Here is a 22,745-nt window from a genome sequence, read left to right as displayed (position 1 = left end):
GTTTTCAAAGAACACAAACTGATTGACGGTCTTTTGTCGCGGCTAGCGGGGGACCGTTTGCAGGGGGGGTCGACTCGTAAACGTCAGATTGTTCAAAAAACGACCAGAAAATGACGAGACACACTAATACACTAACAAAAACACCAAAACGGGAACGAAAAATACGAGATACCAACAAGTTGTTCAAATATTTCAAATAAATATGGACAGACTATGGTTATAGACAATTATCGATAGAAAAATAGAAATCCGTCTATGAAGAACTTCATAATATTGAGTATTATGTCAAAGTTAAAGTTAAATTTTGCGTATGAAAGTGTAGTTTTTTTTACTTAACACAACGCTCCCTTGAACATCTGCAGCACCCCCCAAATGCAAAAAATTTAGAAACGCCTAGCCAGACTTCCAAAACGCCCACAAAGGGGCGCTGGCACCCCCGTTAAGAAACATAACTTCAGAAAGTGGTGGGCACTCCTTCCGCCCTTTTAAAATATTGTATTTTCTAGAATTTTAAATATAATATAGTAATTTGAAAATTCTATCGTTTTTGTTTTTGTTGAAAAGCCTTATATTTATACATAGTTTGGGATAATAATTTCAAAAAAGTTACCATTACCATTTACCATTGTAAGGCTGAGTTGATTAACCATTATTAATCGCCTAAACTCTTTTTATAAATGTCGCGTTTTAGCCGTGACCTTTCTATTTTTGTTTACACTGAAATAAATAAATTTAGATAGTGAAATATCTTCTTTGTAATATTAATATTATAATTTTGAAAATATGTTTTACAACAAATTTCAATATAAATACCATTTAACCTGAAAAATGAATGATAAATATTTCGGCGGGTGGATTTGACATTCAGCCGCGGCGAAGTCACGCCCAGCCGGGAGCTTAGTACTTCAAGCCGTTTACGTCACTTCCGGCCGCTGGCGAATATCACTTCCAGCCATAAAAAATCGAGGTAGTTGGCGGTCTTTATATAAAATAGTTAGTCTGTGCCGTTTGTTTGTTATCAAAACTTGTAGATTGTCCGTGTACGTTTCAAAATTTTTGCCATTACCGCTGCAACGTGGCGTGGGGCCATGGAAAACCTGAAGACGGCGTTGACTTGGTTCGACATAGTCACGGTAAACGAGGACGACAGCAAATACAAAGTCATCGAGCAATTTGTGCAGGATGTCGTCGACTTCAGCTCTCAGTACGGAAGCGATATTAGTGTGTCGTACAGTGCGTTGAACCTTAGCGGGAAACCGTCTAATTTTCCAGACTACGGTGACTTTCCTCAAGCTTGTGTCACGGTAAGAACATATTTTTAAAAATTGTATTTATTAAACCCGCAGTCCTGTGCTCGAATAGTGGTTCTGCTGCTATCGAAAAAATATTTATTTATTAAAAACATCCTCGATTTCATCTGTGATTTTTTTGACTACACGGGAAATTCGTAACTTAAAAATATTATTTAAAAATTAATATTTCCATGTTGAAATCATTTCTAGACATTAATTACCAAGTCTAAATATGACGTATTTTATAGAAATAAATAAATGCTTTCTATCTAATACAGGTATTTGCTATACCTTGTGAGGATAGACAGTGTCTAATATATTTTGTATATTGAAAGCATTGTTAACTTTGTGGTATGGTGTACATTGTTATTTGACCTGATGATAAAATGATTATCCTGAAACCAGTAGTCACGAAGTAGTGTTTTTTTAAAAATGGTATTACACAAAGTGAACAATGAATGATAAGAAGAGTGTAAGTGTCTAATATATTTATTTTTTAATTTAATTTTTACTTGTTCATATTAGTTTTCCCCCCAAGTCCGCCTCCATGGTGTAATGGTTAGCTTGTTTAGCTACCGTGCAGTAGGTCCTGGGTTCGATTTCCCTTGAAAATAAACATAAGTGATTTTACACTCTCAATATATATTTAATATTACTCTGAAGCGCCTTGCCTTGCCTTTCATGTAAGTGACAATTCAGATATTACTGCATCAATACAATGCAGTGCCCTATGCACCATTGGGTGCGGATGAGGGTTAGAAGAAGATATTAGTTTTTCTTTTTCACTATTGCAAACTGAAATTGTATTTTTTTACTGTAGTAAATGCCAATTGAACTGATAGACGTAGTAACGATGGTATTTTGAGTGATGGTGTTATTTTTTTTTTTTAATATTGAAAGCATTATCTTCGTGGATCATATTGATATATTATTTCGAGAAAGAAAAATACTTTGTGTTTTGATCCACTCACATTTTTATTAACCAACTAGTTTCGGCAACAACCTGTTGCCCTCTTCAGGGTTTAATTTATGACTAAACATATATATAAAAGAAACAGTGTACAAGTTGTTGGGTTTCAAAAGGGTAGGGGTGGGGGTAATGGCGTTTTAAGGGGGGGTAAGAGCAAGGAAGGGGATAACTCTGTTTAGGTTGGGTTTGATTTTATGGAAAAAATATTAAAAATGGGACTTTGACTTAAGTTTATTTGATGGTTGATTATATTTAATTTTTGTTTAACCGCTTTTTTTATTTCTAAAACTTCTAAATATGATGGTGTTATTATTTTAGAGAACCTACGGGACTTGGTGGCAGGATGCCCCGTCAGGGTGTGAGGATTATCAGCCGCAGAACAACGGTCCCATTGAAAGCCATGACTTTGTCGGTGAGTTGATCCATTCCTTCTGCAATTGAGCGCTTATTCAGTGGTATAATTCAAACAACAATAAGGAAAAAAGATATTGTATCGAGACATATTATGCGAATTAACTCTGTGGTTTTTTAAAATTATTATATTGGGGTTAACAACTTGTAGTTTTTTAACCTCGATTTAGTTGATTCATTGTTTTTAAGTTGTGGAATTACTTAAATCAATCGCTAATTCCATCCTTATATCATATCTATTTATTTATTCATTTATTTATTGAACGGCTAATGTCTTTAACATAATACATATATAATAATAAAACCCTTATCCGCACCCCAATGGTGCATAGGGCACTGCTTCATATAAACGCAGTGTTATCTTGATCGGTTACACACAAAGGAAAGGTGATCAGCCTTCCGCTTCAGGTACCAGTCCAAGATAATATTGAATAAATATTACAGTGAAAAAATCACTTATATTTATTTAACCCCCCCTGGGAATCGAACCCGGGACCTCCAGAACGGTAGCCGAGCGTGCTGACCATTACACTACGGAGGCGGACAAAGTGGACGGAGTGAAATTCTAGTGATTCAAGAACAATGTTTCAAAATACATATATACAGTATCTAATATAAAAATACACTAATGAATACTCTGATAGAGAAAGAAAAAGTCTTAAACATAAAATAATAATATAATAACCAATAGTAAGCACTGGTAAATACACGTCTCCTTCACACACTATCAGCAAGCAGCGAGATAGAGTGAAACACAACGTTTGCATTTATCCATTATAACATGGAGAAGAAATGCTGAGAAAGTACAGACTTCAATGTGGATAACAATATATTAAATAAATCTATACTTTCAAAAGCATTGGCTAACATGTGAAGCCATTTGGTGCAACAATGGCGTAATAACACTTTTAGAAATATTACAGGAGATGCCATTCAGACTTTGTAGCAACAGAAATGTCGCCATTTTACTCAATTCTACAATGACACTCGCGCCATCTCGCAGCATTTCACCACAAAATCTGTCCATCTGTCAATTCTGTCCATCTTTCACCCGATATAAATAATCTATCCGTACATTTTAACATATTCAATCTGTTTTATAAAAAAGTGATATGAGAGTGCGACATGAATAGTGTCACTCTGTCATAGTGCTTTTGTAGAATTAATATACTTACATTGCACACTAGAACGCTTGATTGTGTTATTGAATATTATCGATTTCCACAAAATATCTCTAAAGTGGCAGATAAGTGTACATTATTTTTTCATTCAATGCGTAAATATATTATGAAGAAATAATTAAAATCTGAACCCCATATTTATATTTATAGCAATATTAAAGTTTTAATAATAAATGTGTACTGGATACATATCACAAAGAAGAAAGGGTTGAGATTGGCAACACTTGTCTTTGATTTCACTCATCTGTCTTGTTTCCCTCTCACATAGTAGATGTTGCAAATGACGCGTCGACTATTTGACAGAATGTATAGTGAAAATTGCATTGATTAGTTCCAATTACTGACCAAATACGTGAGGAATATGTACAACCACATAGTGATCCAAAAATCATATTGCCAACCTCCCAGTGATATGTATTTACTACAGCTTACTTATAAAATGAGAATATCAATATATTGTAGTTTCTTAAATGGTTATTTCTCTTCTTGTAGATTTGCTCTTCCAGAAAGAGGTGTTTCCAACCGGAATACGCATCTACGAGACTTATAATCCCGGAGCCGTGGTGAGGATATGGGCCAAGAGAAGAGACGGGTGGACCAAGATGTGGGAAGGGGAACCGCAGCACGTCGGTCACACTTCCAGACTGTTCCAGCCCAAAATCAGGAAGATCAACTTCAAAACCAGGTTAGAAACCTAAATCAGGCTAGTGAAGGTAAAATTCATTAATTGATTCGGCAGTCACTTTGTGGTAAAATCTATCCATTTTTAATTTAAGTGTTACTAAGTAAATACCACCATTTCTTAAAATTCACTGTGACACGTGTTTCGATGTATTCCGCATCATTTTCAAACATCATACGGTGTTAATGAAAATGATGTCGAATGCATCGAAACACGTCTCACAGTAGTTTTTAAGAAATAGTGGTATTTACTAACTAAAACTTAAATTTAATATTAAAAGATGAAATTCCACTGAGGTAGTGAAATTTTGAGAAAATGTCATATGCAATAACTTAAGTGACCATTGAATTCTGCCTAAATAAGTACTTCAAACCCTCATCCGCACCCGATGCTGCATAGGGCACTGAATCCTATAAACGCAGTGTTATCTTAATCTTTAACACATGAAGGAAAGGTGATCAGCCCTCCGCTTCAGGTACCAGTCTAGGGTAGTATTGAATAAATAGTAAGAGTGAAAAAATCATTTATATTTATTTGACCCCCTCGCCTGGGAATCGAACCTGGGACCTCCAGTACGGTATTACACTACAGAGGCTTATATGAAAACATCCATTAGTTTTCGAAACAAGTCATGTGTAATGAAGTAAAACTCATTAAGTGGTATTACATAAGTGTTTAATAAAAAAAAAATCAACGAGTCATTCCACAAAGTTAATGCCGAATAAATAAAAAATATTATCTTGGTGTTGTTACTCACTCCCCGGTCTTTCAAGATTTTGTCTAGCTTAGACATGGCGCTCTTGGCGATGGTGATAATATGTAATTATGTAAACATGTACGTACTTAGAAGTAATATAGTTTGTTTTTATGGAATCCTAACAGTATATTCAGGATAGAGCTGAACCAAACGCACTTGCCGTACTACACTGAGCTGGACGCTGTAATGCTGGAAGGTACTGCTAAACTGCGCAAGGAGAACGACGTGTACTCCAAGAGGGAAGACCTCAGCAGGTTGCCGTCTGACGAGGACCTAACGGCTGGCTGCTGCTCTCATGATAAATGTATGTACATTAAATATATCGGTCCATTTTAAGTAAAACATTAATTAAAAATGGATAGATTTTACCACAAAGTGACTGCCGAATCAATTGATGAAATTAAATATATCTGATTGATCCAAGTGGTTATTGTACAAATATCAAGTACTTATTATGTCTGCCTTCGTAGCGTTGTGGTTAGCGTGTTTGCTACTCCGCATGAGCTCTCTAGTTCGATTCCCGGGTGTATAGGTTTTTAAAATTTATTTAGTTAATACAAACTATTTTTCACACTTAATTTATATCATTTATATATATATATATATATATATATATATATATATATATATATATATATATATATATATATATATATATATATATATATATATATATATATATATATATATATATATATATATATATATATATATATATATTTACATCTTCTTACAGTAAACAATACATTTCTTATTAAATTCTTTTAGACTCTTTTCATTCTTCATACATTTTCAAACATTTATACGTTATACAATTTTGCAGCTCTTTTTTCAATTACTCTTTTGCGAGTCTTTTATACAATTTTTCTACTGGCTGTTTTTTTTTTTTAAAATGGCAGTCTTATTTCATCTTTATTTCTAGTACCATGTTTTTTTAAATTTTATTTTTATTTTAAACTACTTTATCCTTAAATATGTGTCTCAACTTGAGATGAATCGTCTTATCGTTTTTATACAAAAGAAGATGCAAGTCTGAGCATCCCTGGGTTTACGACCTGGCATTTGGGTGGCTTGAGTGATCACTTTATACACTTGTGTAACTTTCACTGTTCCGCCCAATTAGTAAACATCCAAAACATCATTATAGCATTATTTTTTTAATAATTGTATATATATGCAATGCAGGTTTCAAACCCGTAGATGGAAGCATCTGCAGCTTCCGAGTTGTTAAAATACTAGTTGTTAAAATATAATACTCAAGTAGTAAAAATCAAGTGTTTTATTTATAATTTGGTATGTTGAAAATGAGTACTTTCCTTTTTTATCATTTTATTTACGTGTATTTTTTTTCTCATTTCAGCTGATCTCAAGTCTAAAGTAATGGCTCTCGGACTGCACAAGGAACTTATTTCCGATTACGAAGTCATTCAGAACATCTTCAAGGAGGACTTCAGAAAACTGTTCTGCGTGGAAACCTTGATGGGGGACTTCCAGTCGCTTCCGGTTTGTTTGTTAACTTTGCACTGCACAACAATCCTCTTAATAAGAGTGGCTCTAAATCACCCATACAAAATTGTAGTTGTTCATTCTGCACCAGTTTAGGTATTTGAAATCCTAATAAGTAGAGCCATTTATAATTGATGAACAACATAGAATAAGAAAAGATTCGCTCGGTTGAAAAAATCTGATGGTTTTTACAAATTACGGCACAGAAGCTCCGGATTCAGGACATCAGGTATACTGTTCATACCAGGCCTTTGATACAGTCAACCACGATGTCTTATTGAAGAGTCTGTATGAGATCAGTTTCTCGGATAGTATGCTAATATTAATGGCAAGCTACCTTCAAAACAGAAACCAATACGTCTCCTACCGTCTATTTGCGTCCGTCCTTCAATAATTTCTCAGGTGTTCGCAAGGCTGAGTCTTTTATTATTTTCTATTTTCGTTAATAATATTGACCTGTAAACCGGACGGGACATATAAATACGTCAAACGTAAACAATATCAGGTACGGGTAGGACATATGAATACGTCCTGTAAATAAGTTGCGCCCTGGAATGGGCGGGACCTATATTTTCCAACAACAAAGGTAATTAGTCACCCATACATGTTTTGACATTAATTCTTTCTATTTGTTTGTAATTTTTTATTTTCCTTTGTGATTTATATATAAATAAACAAAAAAATGTATAAAATGCAAAGCACAAATAAAAAATATTAAATCTCGTCCACCGGGCATAACGTACTGACACTCCTAATGAAAAAGTTCACATCCGTTGTATGTTGCATAATTACAAAGTGAACTCCCTAGTTACCAGGTTAAGAAAGTATTTTTAAACTGACGATTTCTGTTATTTGCGGATGACCTAAAGCTTTTCTTAAAGGATAACTAAATATTAAATAAAGGTGACATAAAAAAAAACTTAATCAGGTTATACTGTTATTTTAGAATGCTTTAATTTTCAGGATGAAACCATTCTGAAGATATTCAGCTTCCTCGATCTCCAGTCTATAAGTCGGTGTGCCCAGGTGAACAAAAACTTCCATCGCCTCGCGAGGGATCCGCTTCTCTACAAGAACATCAACCTGAAACCATACTGGTACTGCGTCGATGAATATGTAAGTATGCACTAAATTTACAATACCAAAATTAGCCTGCAGGATTTGGCTTTGATGGATTGTCAGTATATGATTGTCTGATGAACTACCACGGACGGACGTGTGGCTTTAACAGATATACTGATATTAACTAACTAACCATCACGCCGCTTCCCACAGGGGTAGGCAGTGGTCGCCTCTTCCACGTTCATGCATCTCCTCATACATACCCGCCAATTATTTCGACTCCTAACCTTTCAAGTATTTGGCAAATCTAATCGTGCCATGTTTTTCTCGGTCTCCTGTGCTCCTTTTTTCAATTATATTCGCCTCATAAGTTTTTTTTACCGTTCTTTCTTCACTCATTCGTTCCACATATCTAAACCATCTCAACACATCTTTCTTAATTTTATCGATAATGCTTATCTCAGCTTTGCATTCCTTCCTTATTTCACTATTTGAATCTATCATACATCATTTTGTCGCCCATTCCTCTGAGAGATCGCACTTCGACTGCATTCAGTCTACTTTAATCCTTCTTTTGCCAATTCCATGTTTTACTTCCATACATGCTAATAAGCGAATGTAAAATATTCTTAGGCATCAAGATAGTTATAATTTTAATATTATTCTTAGACTGGTATGCGGATGGGCTAAAAAGAAATACAATTTGATATTTTATCTCATCCAGTGAAACCATCATGTGTATTATTCTCAATATTATTAATATTTAAAGCATTTACTTTGTGGTTAGTCATTTTTACTTATTTATTTTTTTACAAAAATGTTAATAATATTAGTATATAACCACTCACCGAGATTTTTATGTCTACCGGTTTCGAGATATACCCGTCTCTTCGTCAGGACCATCACTACCACGGCATGCAAATAATTAACAATTGTCCTGACGAAGAGACGGGTACGTCTCGAAACCGGTAGACATAAAAATCTCAGTGAGTGGTTATATACTAATATTATTAACATTTTTGTAAAAAAATAAATAAGCGTCATTTATATATTTTTTCAGGTACTTAAAACGATAGCCAGCCGAGCAACATTAGTGCAAAAAGTCGATTTATCTTGGTGCGGCAATTATGAACTCTTGGATACATATCATTTTGTGCAGTAAGTGATTCTCTTCTTCCTCTTCATAGGGTTCTAGATTCTAAAGATGACGAAGTAAGACAAGTCAAGTGTTGTTAATTTTACTGTACTTGTATTCTGTGCACACTAAATACCATTTTCATTTTAAAATTAACACCGTGGCAATCCTGCCTAACCCTGTTAATCCTAACAGCTGGTCTCAAAATACTAAACTCGTTGTCTAGGACAATCGTTAAATTAATTTTCAATTTCCTCTACATAGATTATCTTGCAGCAGAATATTGTAGAAGATTTATCTGCATGTCAGTGTTTTTAATCAATATTAGGCAGTAGGAAACATATTGCATTAATTAATATGTATGAATAAAAACTTGTGTGCGACCCATCATGACATATGGGATCGAAAACAGAGTGGACACCGTAGTCACAAAAAAACGCGCTAAGTGTGTCTGAAATGAAGACTTTAAGAAGCATATCTGGCAAGATACGAGACCGAATAAGGAACAACAGGATAAGGGAAATATGCGAGATCGAAGATGTTGTAAGGTGGGGAAGGCAACGGAGGAGGCAATGGTATGCGCATGTGAGGAGAATGGAACCATCCAGACTCTCCCGTATTGCACTGTACGGCCAACCCCAAGGTAGACGACTCACGACGGACAGACCACCAAAAAGCTTCTTTCATCTCACCAATAGATGTCTCTAGTGAAATTCTAGTTATTCAAGCACTATATTTCGAAATTGAACTAAACATATGTTCCAAGAATTTGAGTAGTGTGGTTGTCAATCATGGGTAGAATTGTTACACGTGTGTAAAGTGATCACTTAAACCAGCCTGTGATGGTCGTAAACCCCATAAATGCCCAGACTTCCATATTCTTCTTCATGTATGTTGAGATGTCAAAAAATAATATAAATAAATACCCATTATATTTTCTGATTTCAGGTTTCTTCAGTATTGCGGCTCTACGATAACACACTTAAGGCTGAATAGTTGTGCTTTTGTTGATTACACATCTATTAAATCAATCGGAGAGTATTGTGAGAACCTGAAGGGTGGGTAAAATACTCAAATCTTTACACAAATATAGTCTGCTCTTATTTTAAAAAAAATGTAAATTTGTGTATAAATCGTCCAATATTTGATATTTTGTGATCAAAGTATAGATCTATTGTTAGATACAAGGCTTTTTTTAAACAAAAAAGGTCCCAGAACTCACTTCATGTCAAGCTTTTTACTTAAAAAATATATAATGTTTCCATTTGAAGTTATCACTTGAATCATTTGTTGTGATGTGGTATTTTGTGTTTACATTCCAACCTGTTTATATAAACGTGTCCCGCAAAAAACCAACAGGACGATTCCGTAAAAAAACATATTTATATGTGACCTGCTTCTTATGCACAATTAAGAAAAAACGTTTTTATACATGTCCTGACAACAATGTGTTAATGTTTTAAAACTGTGTGTTATTAAGTTAATAAATAGACAATGTATTTTTCAGAATTATCGCTACGCAGTTGCGCCGGGATCAAGTCAGGTTTTAATTACCTATCCAATCTGAAAAAACTGACTAGACTCGACCTTTATCGTACTCTGATAGATAAATCTTCCCTGCTGGTCATCATCAGGTCTAACCCCAGACTGCAGCACTTAAATTTAGGTAAATATTTAAATTATATATTAAATGTTCAAATCAAACACTGATTTTTTTAAGCCTACTAAGTTGCATTTTATTGTTAAAAAAAAAACACGTAAAAAATAAATTTTGTGACAATTGTTTCACCTAGTTAAATAACATTTTAAAACAACTGCCATACCTAGGCGAAACTATTGTCACAAAATTTATTTTTTAACAATAAAATACAATTTAGTAGACTCAAAAAAATCAGTGTTTGATTTCGACATTTAATATATAAAGTAAAATAGAGTTCTACAAATTAAACGCCAAATCTATTGATAAATATTTAAATCAATATTTTGTATATTAAAAGCTTTTGCGGTGGCCCAGTCATGAGTAGGTGCCCGAACAAATAGCCAAATTCGCAAGGTTGCACATACTGATAAACCTACCAGGTCGGTAGCCTTGTATGTGGAACGGAAGAGAGTCCAGTAAAATCAGCGCGCAAAGGAAAATATTTCTCTCCCTGCACGGTCGCTGCTTGAAACACTCTTCACCAGCGACCACCACCTTAGCGTGAAGAAATTGTTACTTTGGCTCTGTTATTGTTATTATTCTTAAAGTCAAGAGAGCCGGATATTCATACAAAATACCACACCCAGAATATTTAGCACCTTACATTGTTAAATTTGTGGTATGTATGGTAATATGACAGTCTCCTTATCATTCATCGTTCACTTTATGTAACTAACTAACTAACCATCACGTCGCTTTCCGCAGGGGTAGGCAGAGAGAATAGAACGCCACACCACTCTGTCTTTGCAAACATTCCTCGCCTCTTCCACGTTCATGCATCTCCTCATACACACCCGCCGATTGTTTCGACTCCTAACCTGACCGCTTTCAAGTATTTGGCATACCTGATCGTGCCAAGTTTTTGGAACTTCACTTTATGTAATACCACTTAAAACACTATTTTATGACTACCAGTTTTGAAATAACTATTCCATCATCAGGTCTACTGTAGATATAGTAGACATAGTAGACAATAGTCTACACTTGATAGAATTGTTATTCCAAAATCGTTAAGTCATGAAGTCGCGTTACACAAAGTGAACGATGAATGATAAGGAATGTTATTTATATCTATTTTTGCCTCAGTAGTGTAGTTGTTAGCGCGTTAGGTTGCTACCGTGGTGAGAGTCCCAGGTTTGATTCCCAAGAGCAACAAAATAAATATTTGTGATTTTTCACTCTGGAGTTCTGGTTCCAACCCTGATATACGGAAATGAAGCATGGAGTTGGCTTAGTAAAGATGAAAGTAGAAAGTAGTAGTGTTATAAAATCTCATTTTAAAATAATTACAGTAGAATCGCGATATAACGAAATCCAAGGGACCAAAAAATATTAATTCGTAATAACGAATTCCCACATATAACGAATTTTTTTAAATCATACTTAGTATGTATATGTTGCGCGCCGTTGCAAAAAATGTTGCGCGGCTTTTCAAAAAGATCGCAAGTTCTGCAAACAAAGGAGGAAGGGGGCCATAGGGAACTGAATATCTACATATTTTCACTAGTTTTCTTATTAACCTTACGGTGATAAAGTGCCGCGGGAATCGATGATACTCGTATGTATTTTGTACACAATATGAGAATGTGATTTTAAAACCGGAAAAACGTAAATATTCCTAGTTGCTTTTACTGGCCATAATTAAAGTTGAAATATAACAATTTTGTAATATTGGGTCTGGTAAATATGTATCTGAAAATGAGAATAATAACATCAAATATAATAATAATAATATCACAAGTAGCCGCCAAAGCCGAGAACGAGAACGGCTTGCGCGCTACTGACGGCCAGTGTTGTCAGACGTCAAAGAGTAGTTTTTGATATTGAGATTGCGAAATTACGAAATTGCGAAATTACGAGACGGCGAAAAAAAAATTTTTTCCAAAATTTACGCGATGAATTTTTTTTCGCCGTCCCTAAAAATTTCCTAAAATCCGTTAAAATTCCGTTATAATCCTTCAAATTCCGTTTGATCTCTTTATTCCTTCAAAATCCGTATAAAACGGACAAATTCGTATTTGTCCAAATTGTCCGTCATAAATATGATATTAAATAATATTCCTAGTTGCTTTTATTGGCCATATTTAAAGTTTAAATAAAACAATTTTGTAATGTTGGGTCTGGTAAATGTTATTCATAATGTCATTCATTTGCAGCGACGGAAATAAATAATTTGTAAAAAAATCGGGAATCAAATCCTAACATAAAATCGTAAAAATACACAAACGTTTCTGTGTTTGCGCGTGTGGCGTGCTTTGTAAGTATGCGTGCATGTCGTACGTCGTAACACGTTACTCCGCTAGTCCAATAGTGTGCAGATTGTCTTACCCGACACTACGCCCCACTTAGGGCGCTTGTCCACTACCCGAAATTCCGTGTAATTTTACTGTCCGGCACGTCAGTTAGCGTTTTAAAATGACGATTGGCTTGGATTGGCTTGTGCTTTTGTCCATCTTTCTTCGGATCGGAGCTCTTGATCGGTGCGTGAACACGTTGCGCGTAAATTCGATCGTAAAATCGTCATTTTAAAACGCAAACTCGTCAGACACGTCTGTCGGACTGACGGTAAAATTATTCCGTGTAGTGGACAAATGCCCTTACGATGTAGATAAAAGACGGATGCAATTTGAGGATTATTATTGTCAACAGAATCGTTTCATTGAGATAAAAAGATGGATTGTAATTTGAGAATTATTATTGTCTACCATTGAGATAAGCAGGTGGACTGATTATGGGAGAGAATATACTTGAGAATTTTTATGGCCTACAGAAATAATTTCATTGAAATAAGAAGAGAGATTATAACTACGTCGCCTACTTTCAAAATCCGCCAGATCCATATAAGTCGATTTTACAAAAAAAATCTAAATTCTCCGGATAACATTTATGTTTCAAAGATTTGTCTATCTTTATATAAAATATTTTAAAATAGAGAATTTTCCCATTTTTTTGGAAAGTTTTTCAGTACTCAAAAAAAAACACGAGACACAAATCGATAATGACGTCATCTTAACTTTTGACCTATCTCCGCTCTCTGATTGACCGATATGGGTCAGAAGGCAAGTTTCATGAATATATCGGAATTTGAAATACAACGCTGTTTTTGAGTATTTTTTAGCGGGGTTTTCAAGTATTTAAAAATTTTGAACAATAAAAACCACAATTGGCATTCCGATAGAGTATTTATTTTAAAATCTTATAAAACTGGATCTAGCGGATTTTGAAAGTAGGCGACACAACTAAAGAATTATTATTGCTAAAGTAAATCATTTCACTGACTCATTGACTCTAATTACTAATTACTCAAGCTGATGGGATATTGTATTGAATTACTTTTAAAAATCGCCATAAAACCATCTGCATATGGTGCGGCGGCGCGGCTTGAATAATTTTATCTTAACATTTTTTATTTCCGCGCGGCGCCGCGGCGGCGCGGCTTTGAAATATTTTTATCATAACATTTTTTATTTGTTATAAATTTACTTAAATGTATTGGCACTTTTTCGTACGGGACAAAAGTGATTTTGTTATACATAATAACGGGATTTCGTTATATAAATGCATTTTTGTATGAAAAATAAGTTTTAGGGAATAAATTTGGTTTTTTTTTTCGATATACGTCATTTTTCGATATATCGCGATTACTTATATCGCGATTCTACTGTAATGAAAAATCTCACCTCACTTCTAAAATACAATTCCATAGAGACTATTCCAGTGCCCCTAAATCTTGATTTTCCAAATGTTTATCTACCTTTCAGGATCGTGTAACTATATATCCTCGATGGATGAAGTGGCTCATGAGATAGGGCAGTATTGCCGAAACCTGATCTCCATAGATCTCTGGAAGACGTATTCCCTCACCTCAGCGGGAGTTTCGTCTCTCAAAAACTGTACCAAGCTCCAGGAAGTGGACTTCGGCTGGTGGTAAGTACTACTAATTTTTCAAAACCTGTATTTAAGATATTATTTTTTACATATCAACAAAGATGAAGAAGAATATGGAAGTCTGGGCATTTACGGGGCTTACGACCGTCATAGGCTGGTTAACGTGATCACTTTACACACATGCAACATTCACCAATTCTACCCATGATTGACAACTACATCACTCAAATTCTTGGAAGTTCTATATACACATATGATCCAATTTCAAAACATTGTACAAGAATAAGTAGAATTTCACTAGAGACATCTGTTAGTGAGATGAAAAGCAGCTTTTTATTGAGCAAAAACTCTTTTATTTGTATGTGAGGTCTTAATCCTGGATTATAATCTCATACATAAGAAACGCCAGAAAATATCATTTTCTAGTCTTTAGTCTTTCTATCTTCAAGTATTTGGACACACTAAAAATGTTATAAATGAAAATATCTTGTTCAGTTTGCAGGTTGGCAACTCGGGGGAGTGGGTGTCGGAGCTGGCGGCGCAGTGCCCGGCGCTCCGCAAGCTGTTCCTGGGCGCCCTGAGGGCCGTCTGCGACCGGGACCTGCGCCCCCTCGCGCGCCTGTGCCCTGACCTCCAGCAGCTGGACCTCTTTGGGGTGCGGGCCATCACGGCCGACATCTGCCAATTGTAACTCTTCTTTTTGTTCTTACTTACAACTTACTTCAGCCATTTTTAGGACAAAGTGATAAACTATTAACACTCTCCTTATCATTCATCGTTCACTTTGTGTAATAATACATACCAATTTAACCTTCCCCTCCTGATATGTATTTACTACAACTTGACTTTAAAAATGAGAATATCAATATAAAGTATAATAAATACGGGCTCACAATTTTTGTATTCCCCCGTAATACAATTACGTGTTACATAAAAGTATTATAATGTCAAGTTATTCATTTGCAGCGACAGAAATAAATAACTTGTAAAAAAAATTGGGGATAGAATCACCAATACACAAACGTTTCTCAGAGTATGCGTGCAAACTTTACGTACACGCTCACGCGGTGAGTGATACTGTTTTTGACAATCTCATTTTAGTTGCACACAAGTCATCGTTCAGGGCGGTCGTGTCGCTACGCTAACTTGCTATACTTGCGATGTGTTTTTTCTCTTTTTTAGGAACTTACCAGAGCTAACATTACAAAATTGATACATCGCTCACTCCTTTCAAGAACGTCATAAATCAAAAAACTTGATTTTTCAGGACAACGTTTTTAAAGTTTAAAAGTATAATACAATATATTAAAAATAAATATCAAGCCACTTACTGAACTTTTTACTGTGCAACAGATCTTTTTAGGTAAAATCTGAAGGTTTTTTCTCCATTTGAAAAATATTAAGTATACTTCAAAAAAATAATTAACAATACCTTTTCTTCAAAATGCAAAAACAACACTTTCTGCCCTGTAGCGGGTAAATATTTAGTTGAAAATATGCCTCTTTTGCTGGGATATAATACATTTTCTGGGCATTCCGAAAACATGCACAACTGAAAATTGACGATTTTTGATTTATGACGTTCTTGAAAGGAGTGAGTGACATTTCAACTTCAACTATGGTTAATAAAAATAACATTTAGGAATATTTACATTTTTTCCGTTTTTAAATAACAATTTCATATGGTGTACAGTATACATATCACCGGTGCACGCGGAAGTTTTTAGCACTGTAAGGGAAGGGTTAAAAAACACTACTTTGTGACTACCGGTTTCGGAATAATTATTCCATCATCATCATTCGAAATATTTGTGTACCAAAGAACTACTACTACTTTTTCTAACCTTTATCCGCACACAATGATGCATAGGGAACTGCATCATATTAAAGCAGGGTTAACTTGATTGTTACTTATATGAAGGCAAAGTGATCAATCCTGCGTTCCAGGTACCAGACCAGGGTCCAAAATCACTAATATTTATTTTCATTCCCCCTGGGAATCGAACCCGGGACGTCCAGCATGGTAGCTAAACGTGCTAACCATTACTCTACAGAGGCGGCATAGGAACACAATCCTCATTATAAAATATTTGAAAATATTACGCGTAAAAGAGTGTTATATTACCATACCACAAACAGTGCTTTTGATATACAAAATATGATAAATTATTTGTTATTTTTTCCTTTCAGCTTGCTTCAGAACTGCAAAAAACTAAGACTGCTGGATATTAGCTTCTGTGACCAGATTTCAGAATCACAGGTGAGTTTTCAGTGTGCAGTGTAAACCTCGGACCATGTATGTAATTTTTTCACTAAAACCTATAAAACTAAAAAAATTATAGTGGATGTGTACTCATTCATTTGTTCAAACCCTCATCCGCACCTGATGGTGCATAGGACACTGCATCATATAAACGCAGTGTTATCTTGATCGTTGACAGATGAATGAAAGGTGATCAGCCCTCCGCTTCAGGTACCAGTCCAGGATAATGCTGAATAAATATTGCAGTGAAAAAATAAGTATTTATTTGGTCCCCCCATCTGGGAATCAAACCTGGGACCTCCGGTACGGTAGCCGAGCGTGCTGACCATTACACTACGGAGGCGGGGATGTGTATATTAATGTAAATAAGGTTGATCCCTAAAAATAATTCAAAAGATACAACAATACAAAATAGACACAATGGATTCAATATCTTATATCAATCAAGATTTGTCACATAACTAATATTTTTGTCTAGTCATACTTTCTAAATAACACACCACTAAATCTGATAGACCTTTGTGTCCTATTGCTATAGTATTTAGTATTTGAACACACTCAAAATGTTGTATTTTAACCCATTGCACCACTAATAAAGGTGACATAATTTTTTCATACAATGCACTATTTAATTTTGACACATTTTTTTTTTATTTCAATAACATTAAGACAAAATGATACACAAAATAAAAATGCTGTAAATATAAAAGCATAACATTTTGTTTTTGTTCATAAGCTAGATCATCATGGCTCATCCCCCATAGAGATTATTCAAAATAAAGCTATGAGAATAGTACTTAGAAAAAACATATAATAATATGGAAAAAAAAAATGAGGGAAGAACTCAACTGGTTACCTATAAAAAAGAGATAAATACATAATATGCTTATCTTTATATATTTTTTTTTTAATGAAAAATTACACAAATATTTTTAGGATAAAATAGTTTTAAACAAAAAAATTCACAAACATAGTACTAGAAATAAGGATAAAATAAGAAAACAAAATTGAGTCGCGAAATTGTTTAATGTTACATATAAGGGTTTGAAAATGTATGATGAGATGCCTGAATGTATGAAGAATGAAAAGTGTCTGAAAGAATTTAAAAATAAATGGTTTAGTGTAAGAAGATGTAAATATAATGTAAATTAAGTGTAAATAATAGTTTGTTATTAGATGTGATTTAAGCTAACTAAAAAAATTTAAAATAATAATAATAAATAAATCCTTTAAAGCATTCTGGCATGTGAAGAGCCACCAAACGTTTCTCACATCCCCATCAAGATTCGCTCTTCTTTTTCTTCAAGGAACACATTTTGCATAATCTTGATGGGTTTTGTTTGACTGGATCTAGTGGAATTTAAACTAACTAACTAATTAACCATCACGCCGCTTCCCCACAGGGGTAGGCAGAGAGAATAGAATGCCTCACCACTCTGTCTTTGCAACATTCTTCGCCTTTTCCACGTTCATGCATCTCCTCATAAATACCCGCCGATTGTTTCGACTCCTAACCTGACCGCTCTCAAGTATTTGGCATACTTGATTGTGCCAAGTTTTGGAGGTATTGACAGATGTTAAAATATCGTAATATTTTATGGTAAATAATGTGAAATAAATTGTGATTATTACATTTTATTATGAAATCAGTAACCGAAATATACCTATTTATGTTATTTTTATAAATATAATTGTCATTCAGTTTTAGTTTTCAAAAAATCACTTCAAAGATAAACCAGCGAATCTCCAGCTTTGTGAGTCAGTGACAAATGGACTTTGGCTGACAATTCGCCGGCTTTGTGTTGCAATGGGTTAATTTGTATGTGTTAGAATTATAATTTAATTTACATTTCCAGATCTCAATTTGGAGGGAGATGTACCCCGCCGTGTCCATTAAGAGGACATTTTCCTCGGAAGGCTCTCCCAACGTGGTCCTGCAGTCCTACCGGTGATGGCTGCTGCTGCTCCGGTACTGATCGCTCATCACGTGATGTAATACACAGTCGTTCCTCAATATTCCCAGTTCAATTCAATATTGACAGCATTTTGAGTATACCCGAGTGCTTGTTCACAAATCTGGATTGTCTCCAATTAGGAGTTATTTTTTTGACATCTCAGCATAGATTTATTTTTGGCTATGAAGGTCGTAAACCCTGTAAATGCGCAGACTTTTTATTTATTTATTTTATTTTATTTATTTAATATAATTTTTTTTATACAATTTCTATACATTTCTACTTAATACAATCTTATTATTTTAGTTGCACTGAGCCTCTCCTAAAAAAAAGACTGAGCTCTCGTGCTTGGAGAGGGACATTTTTTTTTGTCTTTGTTTATAGTATCATGTTATACATTTAAGAAAATATGTATTACAGGGAAACATATATATACTTCCATATCCTTTCTTCTTCATCTATGTCAAAAAAATAATAAAAAAAAATAATTCCTAATTGGAGATCATACAGATTTGTGAACAAGTGTTTGGACACACTCAAATTGCTGTGAATAAATTGACTGGTTAAATTACAAGCTAAAATAAAATTGAAAATAATATGTTCTAGCGTTTCTCAAGTATGTGAATATAATCCGGGATTCGGACCGCACATACAAATGAAAGAGTCTCTGCTTAATAAAAGCTTTCGTCGTCCCACCATAGATGGCTATAGTGATTTTGCGCACGTTGTGTTACGAGTTTGACCAATATATCAAAAATTTGAGTAGTGTGGTTGTTAATCGTGGGCAGAATTGGTGAATGTTACACGTGTGTAAAGTAATCACTTAACCAAGCCTATGACGGTCGTAAGCCCTGTAAATACCCAAACTTCCATATTTTTTCTTCATTATCTATGTTGAGGGTCAAAAAAAGATGTATTCAATATTGTCTGGATGGCATTTCGTAGTGCTATTCTTTATTGGAGGTATTTCCAAAATATGAGAATTAACTGTTTTTTTTTTCAAACACCCAAAATGATGCAGAGTGCATCGAAACACGTGTCACAATAGATTTTAAGAAATAGTTATATTTATCAAGTAAAATTTATATAAAAAATAGATTACCACAAAATGACTGCCGAATCCATAAATGAGACATTTCTTTTTGCATAAAAACAATGGTTTATAATTGTTTTTACATATGTATACCAATTGGTTGCTCGATTTATTAAATTTTTTCTCGTCCAAACCAGTTACCGATGAATGGTATTTATGTATCAAACTCGCTAAATAATAATTTGTGAAACTGTAATACTTCATTCAATCTATATCAATAATAATGTTTAAAGTAAATATTTATTGATAGCTCCTACGCTATCGTGAACCATAAAAGAAAATTATTTTATGGAAGGATTTGTGAGGAAGGTAACATTTGTACCGAGTTTTGTATCCAAGAATTAAATTTAATATATTTTTTGTTAGAACTAAAGACATAATGAATTGTATGTCTCCAGTGAAGTTCTAGTGATTCAATAACAATGTTTCTGAATTGGATCATACATATAGAACTTCCAAGAATTTGAGTAGTGTGGTTGTCAATAATGGGTAGAATTGGTGAATGTTACACGTGTGTAAAGTGATCAATTAAACCGGCCTATGACGGTCGTCAGCCCCGTAAATGCCCAGACTTCCTTATTCTTCTTCATCTTTGATGAGATGTCAAAAAATAAAATTATATACAAAATCAAAATTGCTGAATTTCGACTGGATATTTTTTAACTTAACAGGATATTTTTGACTAATACATAACGGGTGATTCGTTGACTTTTTTTCAATAGACTTGTATTGACAGATCACCCCTGAGTCATGTTTGAACTATCATGGTGATTATTTTTCCTGTATTGTTTGACATTTCGTCACGGAAAGACTTAGGCTGCAAAAACGTTTCAACTAGATCGTGTGACATCAACTTCTAGACTTTGTCTTTGGCGGATAAGCCAGCTTTAATTGAGGCATTGGAAGCCAACATTCCTTGTGTCATTCGCGCCATACTTTGAAATGGTTGAACGCATATTAAAATTGTTGAACGCGTCATCGAAAATTGAGTCTTTAGAATGGACATTCTAAAACGCAGATATGGCCAACATTTGAAAGATTATATCTTTAAAACGTAAATGCCGAAAACAGCTCTTTACCATAGTAATAAAGATAATACAGAATTTTTAGTCTTTTATTGAGAATTTTAAAAGGGTCATAGAATCACTCTATGTATGTACATATATATATAACTACACATAATAGAAAAAAAAAAAAATATATATATATATATGTATATATATATATATATATATATATATATATATATATATATATATATATATATATATATATATATTTATATATAATATATATTTATTTTTCAATTTTTTAAAAAAATATTCTTAATATTACATATTATACCTATTGAATATTTAAAGGGTGTTAATAAAATGTGTACACTTTACTAGATATTGTCTGATTTGTGACTAATCTATTATTTCACCGGCAGCCGCAATCAATAATTCATGATTTAATTTAGGCAAAAAAATTGTATGTAGGGTAAACGAGGCTGTTATTGCCCTTCCCCCAGCTAGTTATTGGCTCTACTGATTTCATTTTTAAATATTATTGCATATGTAATATTAAAATTGAGATTCCATTTTTGTGATATGAAAATACTCCTCCCACATTAGTGTTAAGGGCCACTAGCTGCTTGCTTTACTCTAATTGAATTTATTCTACTTCTAACCCTTATCCGAACCCAATGTTTCATAAGGCACTGCATCGTATTGCCACAGTGCTATCCTTATCATTACTTGCATGAAGAAAGGGTGATCAGACATGCGCTTCAGGTATCGGTCCAGGGTAATGTTAAATAAAGATTAATAGTGGAAAATCACTTATATTTATTTGACCCCCCTGAGAATCTGTAGAATTGTAGCCAAACGCGCTGACCACTACACTACGGAGGTGGTCATCGGCATTATTAAACAATTTCACCATTGCCTTGTGTAGATCTCAAAAATGAGATAGTAATATGTGAAATTTTGATAACTAACAATAATGTTTATACTCAAAAGAAATTATTTTACTATGGTTATTAGTCTGAATGTTGTTACTTTAAAATATTTAATGATATTGTTACTAGGATCCAAATAATATTAATTTATATAATACAATGATTATCATAGGTGATTATTACATATACTCATTATTTTCTCCCAAATACCTACTATGTAAGAAATCCTTGTCATAGATTTTGTAATTTTTATATTTTTTCTAAAAACATAAATGGATACTGTTTTATTTGAGTTGTTTTATTTTTCTACCTACTTTAACCCTTTCAACATGGATTTTCTTCCACCGTCTCCAATGTCAAGCGACAATCAACATTGATTTTCTTCCACCGTCTCCAATGTCAAGTGACACTCAACATTGATTTTCTTCCATCGTCTCCAATGTCAAGTGATACTCAACATTAATTTTGTTCCACCAGCTCCAATGTCAAGTGACACTCAATATTGATTTTGTTCCACCAGCTCCAATGTCAAGTGACACTCAACATTGATTTTGTTCCACCAGCTCCAATGTCAAAAGACACTCAATATTGATTTTGTTCCACCAGCTCCAATGTCAAGTGACACTCAACATTGATTGTGTTCCACCAGCTCCAATGTCAAGTGACACTCAATATTGATTTTGTTCCACCAGCTCCAATGTCAAGTGACACTCAGCATTGATTTTGTTCCACCAGCTCCAATGTCAAGTGACACTCAACATTGATTTTGTTCCACCAGCTCCAATGTCAAAAGACACTAATATTGATTTTGTTCCACCAGCACCAATGTCAAGTGACACTCAACATTGATTGTGTTCCACCAGCTCCAATGTCAAGTCACACTCAACATTGATTGTGTTCCATCAGCCC

The 22,745-nt window shown here is 34.2% G+C and overlaps 1 protein-coding gene across 1 annotated transcript; it reads left to right on the top strand.

Annotated features, from left to right (window-relative positions):
- On the top strand, positions 1-18,935 carry Fbxl4 (F box and leucine-rich-repeat gene 4). Its single transcript, XM_088272230.1, has 14 exons — positions 1-60; positions 1,012-1,304; positions 2,581-2,674; positions 4,347-4,539; positions 5,419-5,597; positions 6,654-6,796; positions 7,763-7,915; positions 8,922-9,019; positions 9,945-10,054; positions 10,504-10,662; positions 14,457-14,622; positions 15,079-15,270; positions 16,774-16,843; positions 18,703-18,935. Exons 2-14 carry the CDS (start codon positions 1,089-1,091, stop codon positions 18,796-18,798), a joined length of 1,869 nt encoding a protein of 622 aa, XP_088128356.1. The 5' UTR covers positions 1-60; positions 1,012-1,088; the 3' UTR covers positions 18,799-18,935.
- The last annotated feature ends 3,810 nt before the right edge of the window (positions 18,936-22,745 follow it).

This window comes from Brachycentrus maculatus, unplaced genomic scaffold (assembly GCF_059751285.1).
Source record: "Brachycentrus maculatus isolate JH-2025_06_01 unplaced genomic scaffold, ASM5975128v1 h1tg000483l, whole genome shotgun sequence".
Classification (NCBI taxonomy): Eukaryota; Metazoa; Arthropoda; class Insecta; order Trichoptera; family Brachycentridae; genus Brachycentrus; species Brachycentrus maculatus.
This window is presented reverse-complemented; position numbering and strand designations above follow the sequence as displayed.

Excerpts from the sequence above, each read along its gene's own strand:
- Fbxl4 (XM_088272230.1), top strand. The coding sequence starts at position 1,089 with ATGGAAAACCTGAAGACGGCGTTGACTTGGTTCGACATAGTCACGGTA. Across the intron at positions 14,623-15,078 it reads GAAGTGGACTTCGGCTGGTG|TTTGCAGGTTGGCAACTCGG; the intron begins GTAAGTACTACT and ends TATCTTGTTCAG. Across the intron at positions 15,271-16,773 it reads ACGGCCGACATCTGCCAATT|CTTGCTTCAGAACTGCAAAA; the intron begins GTAACTCTTCTT and ends TTTTCCTTTCAG.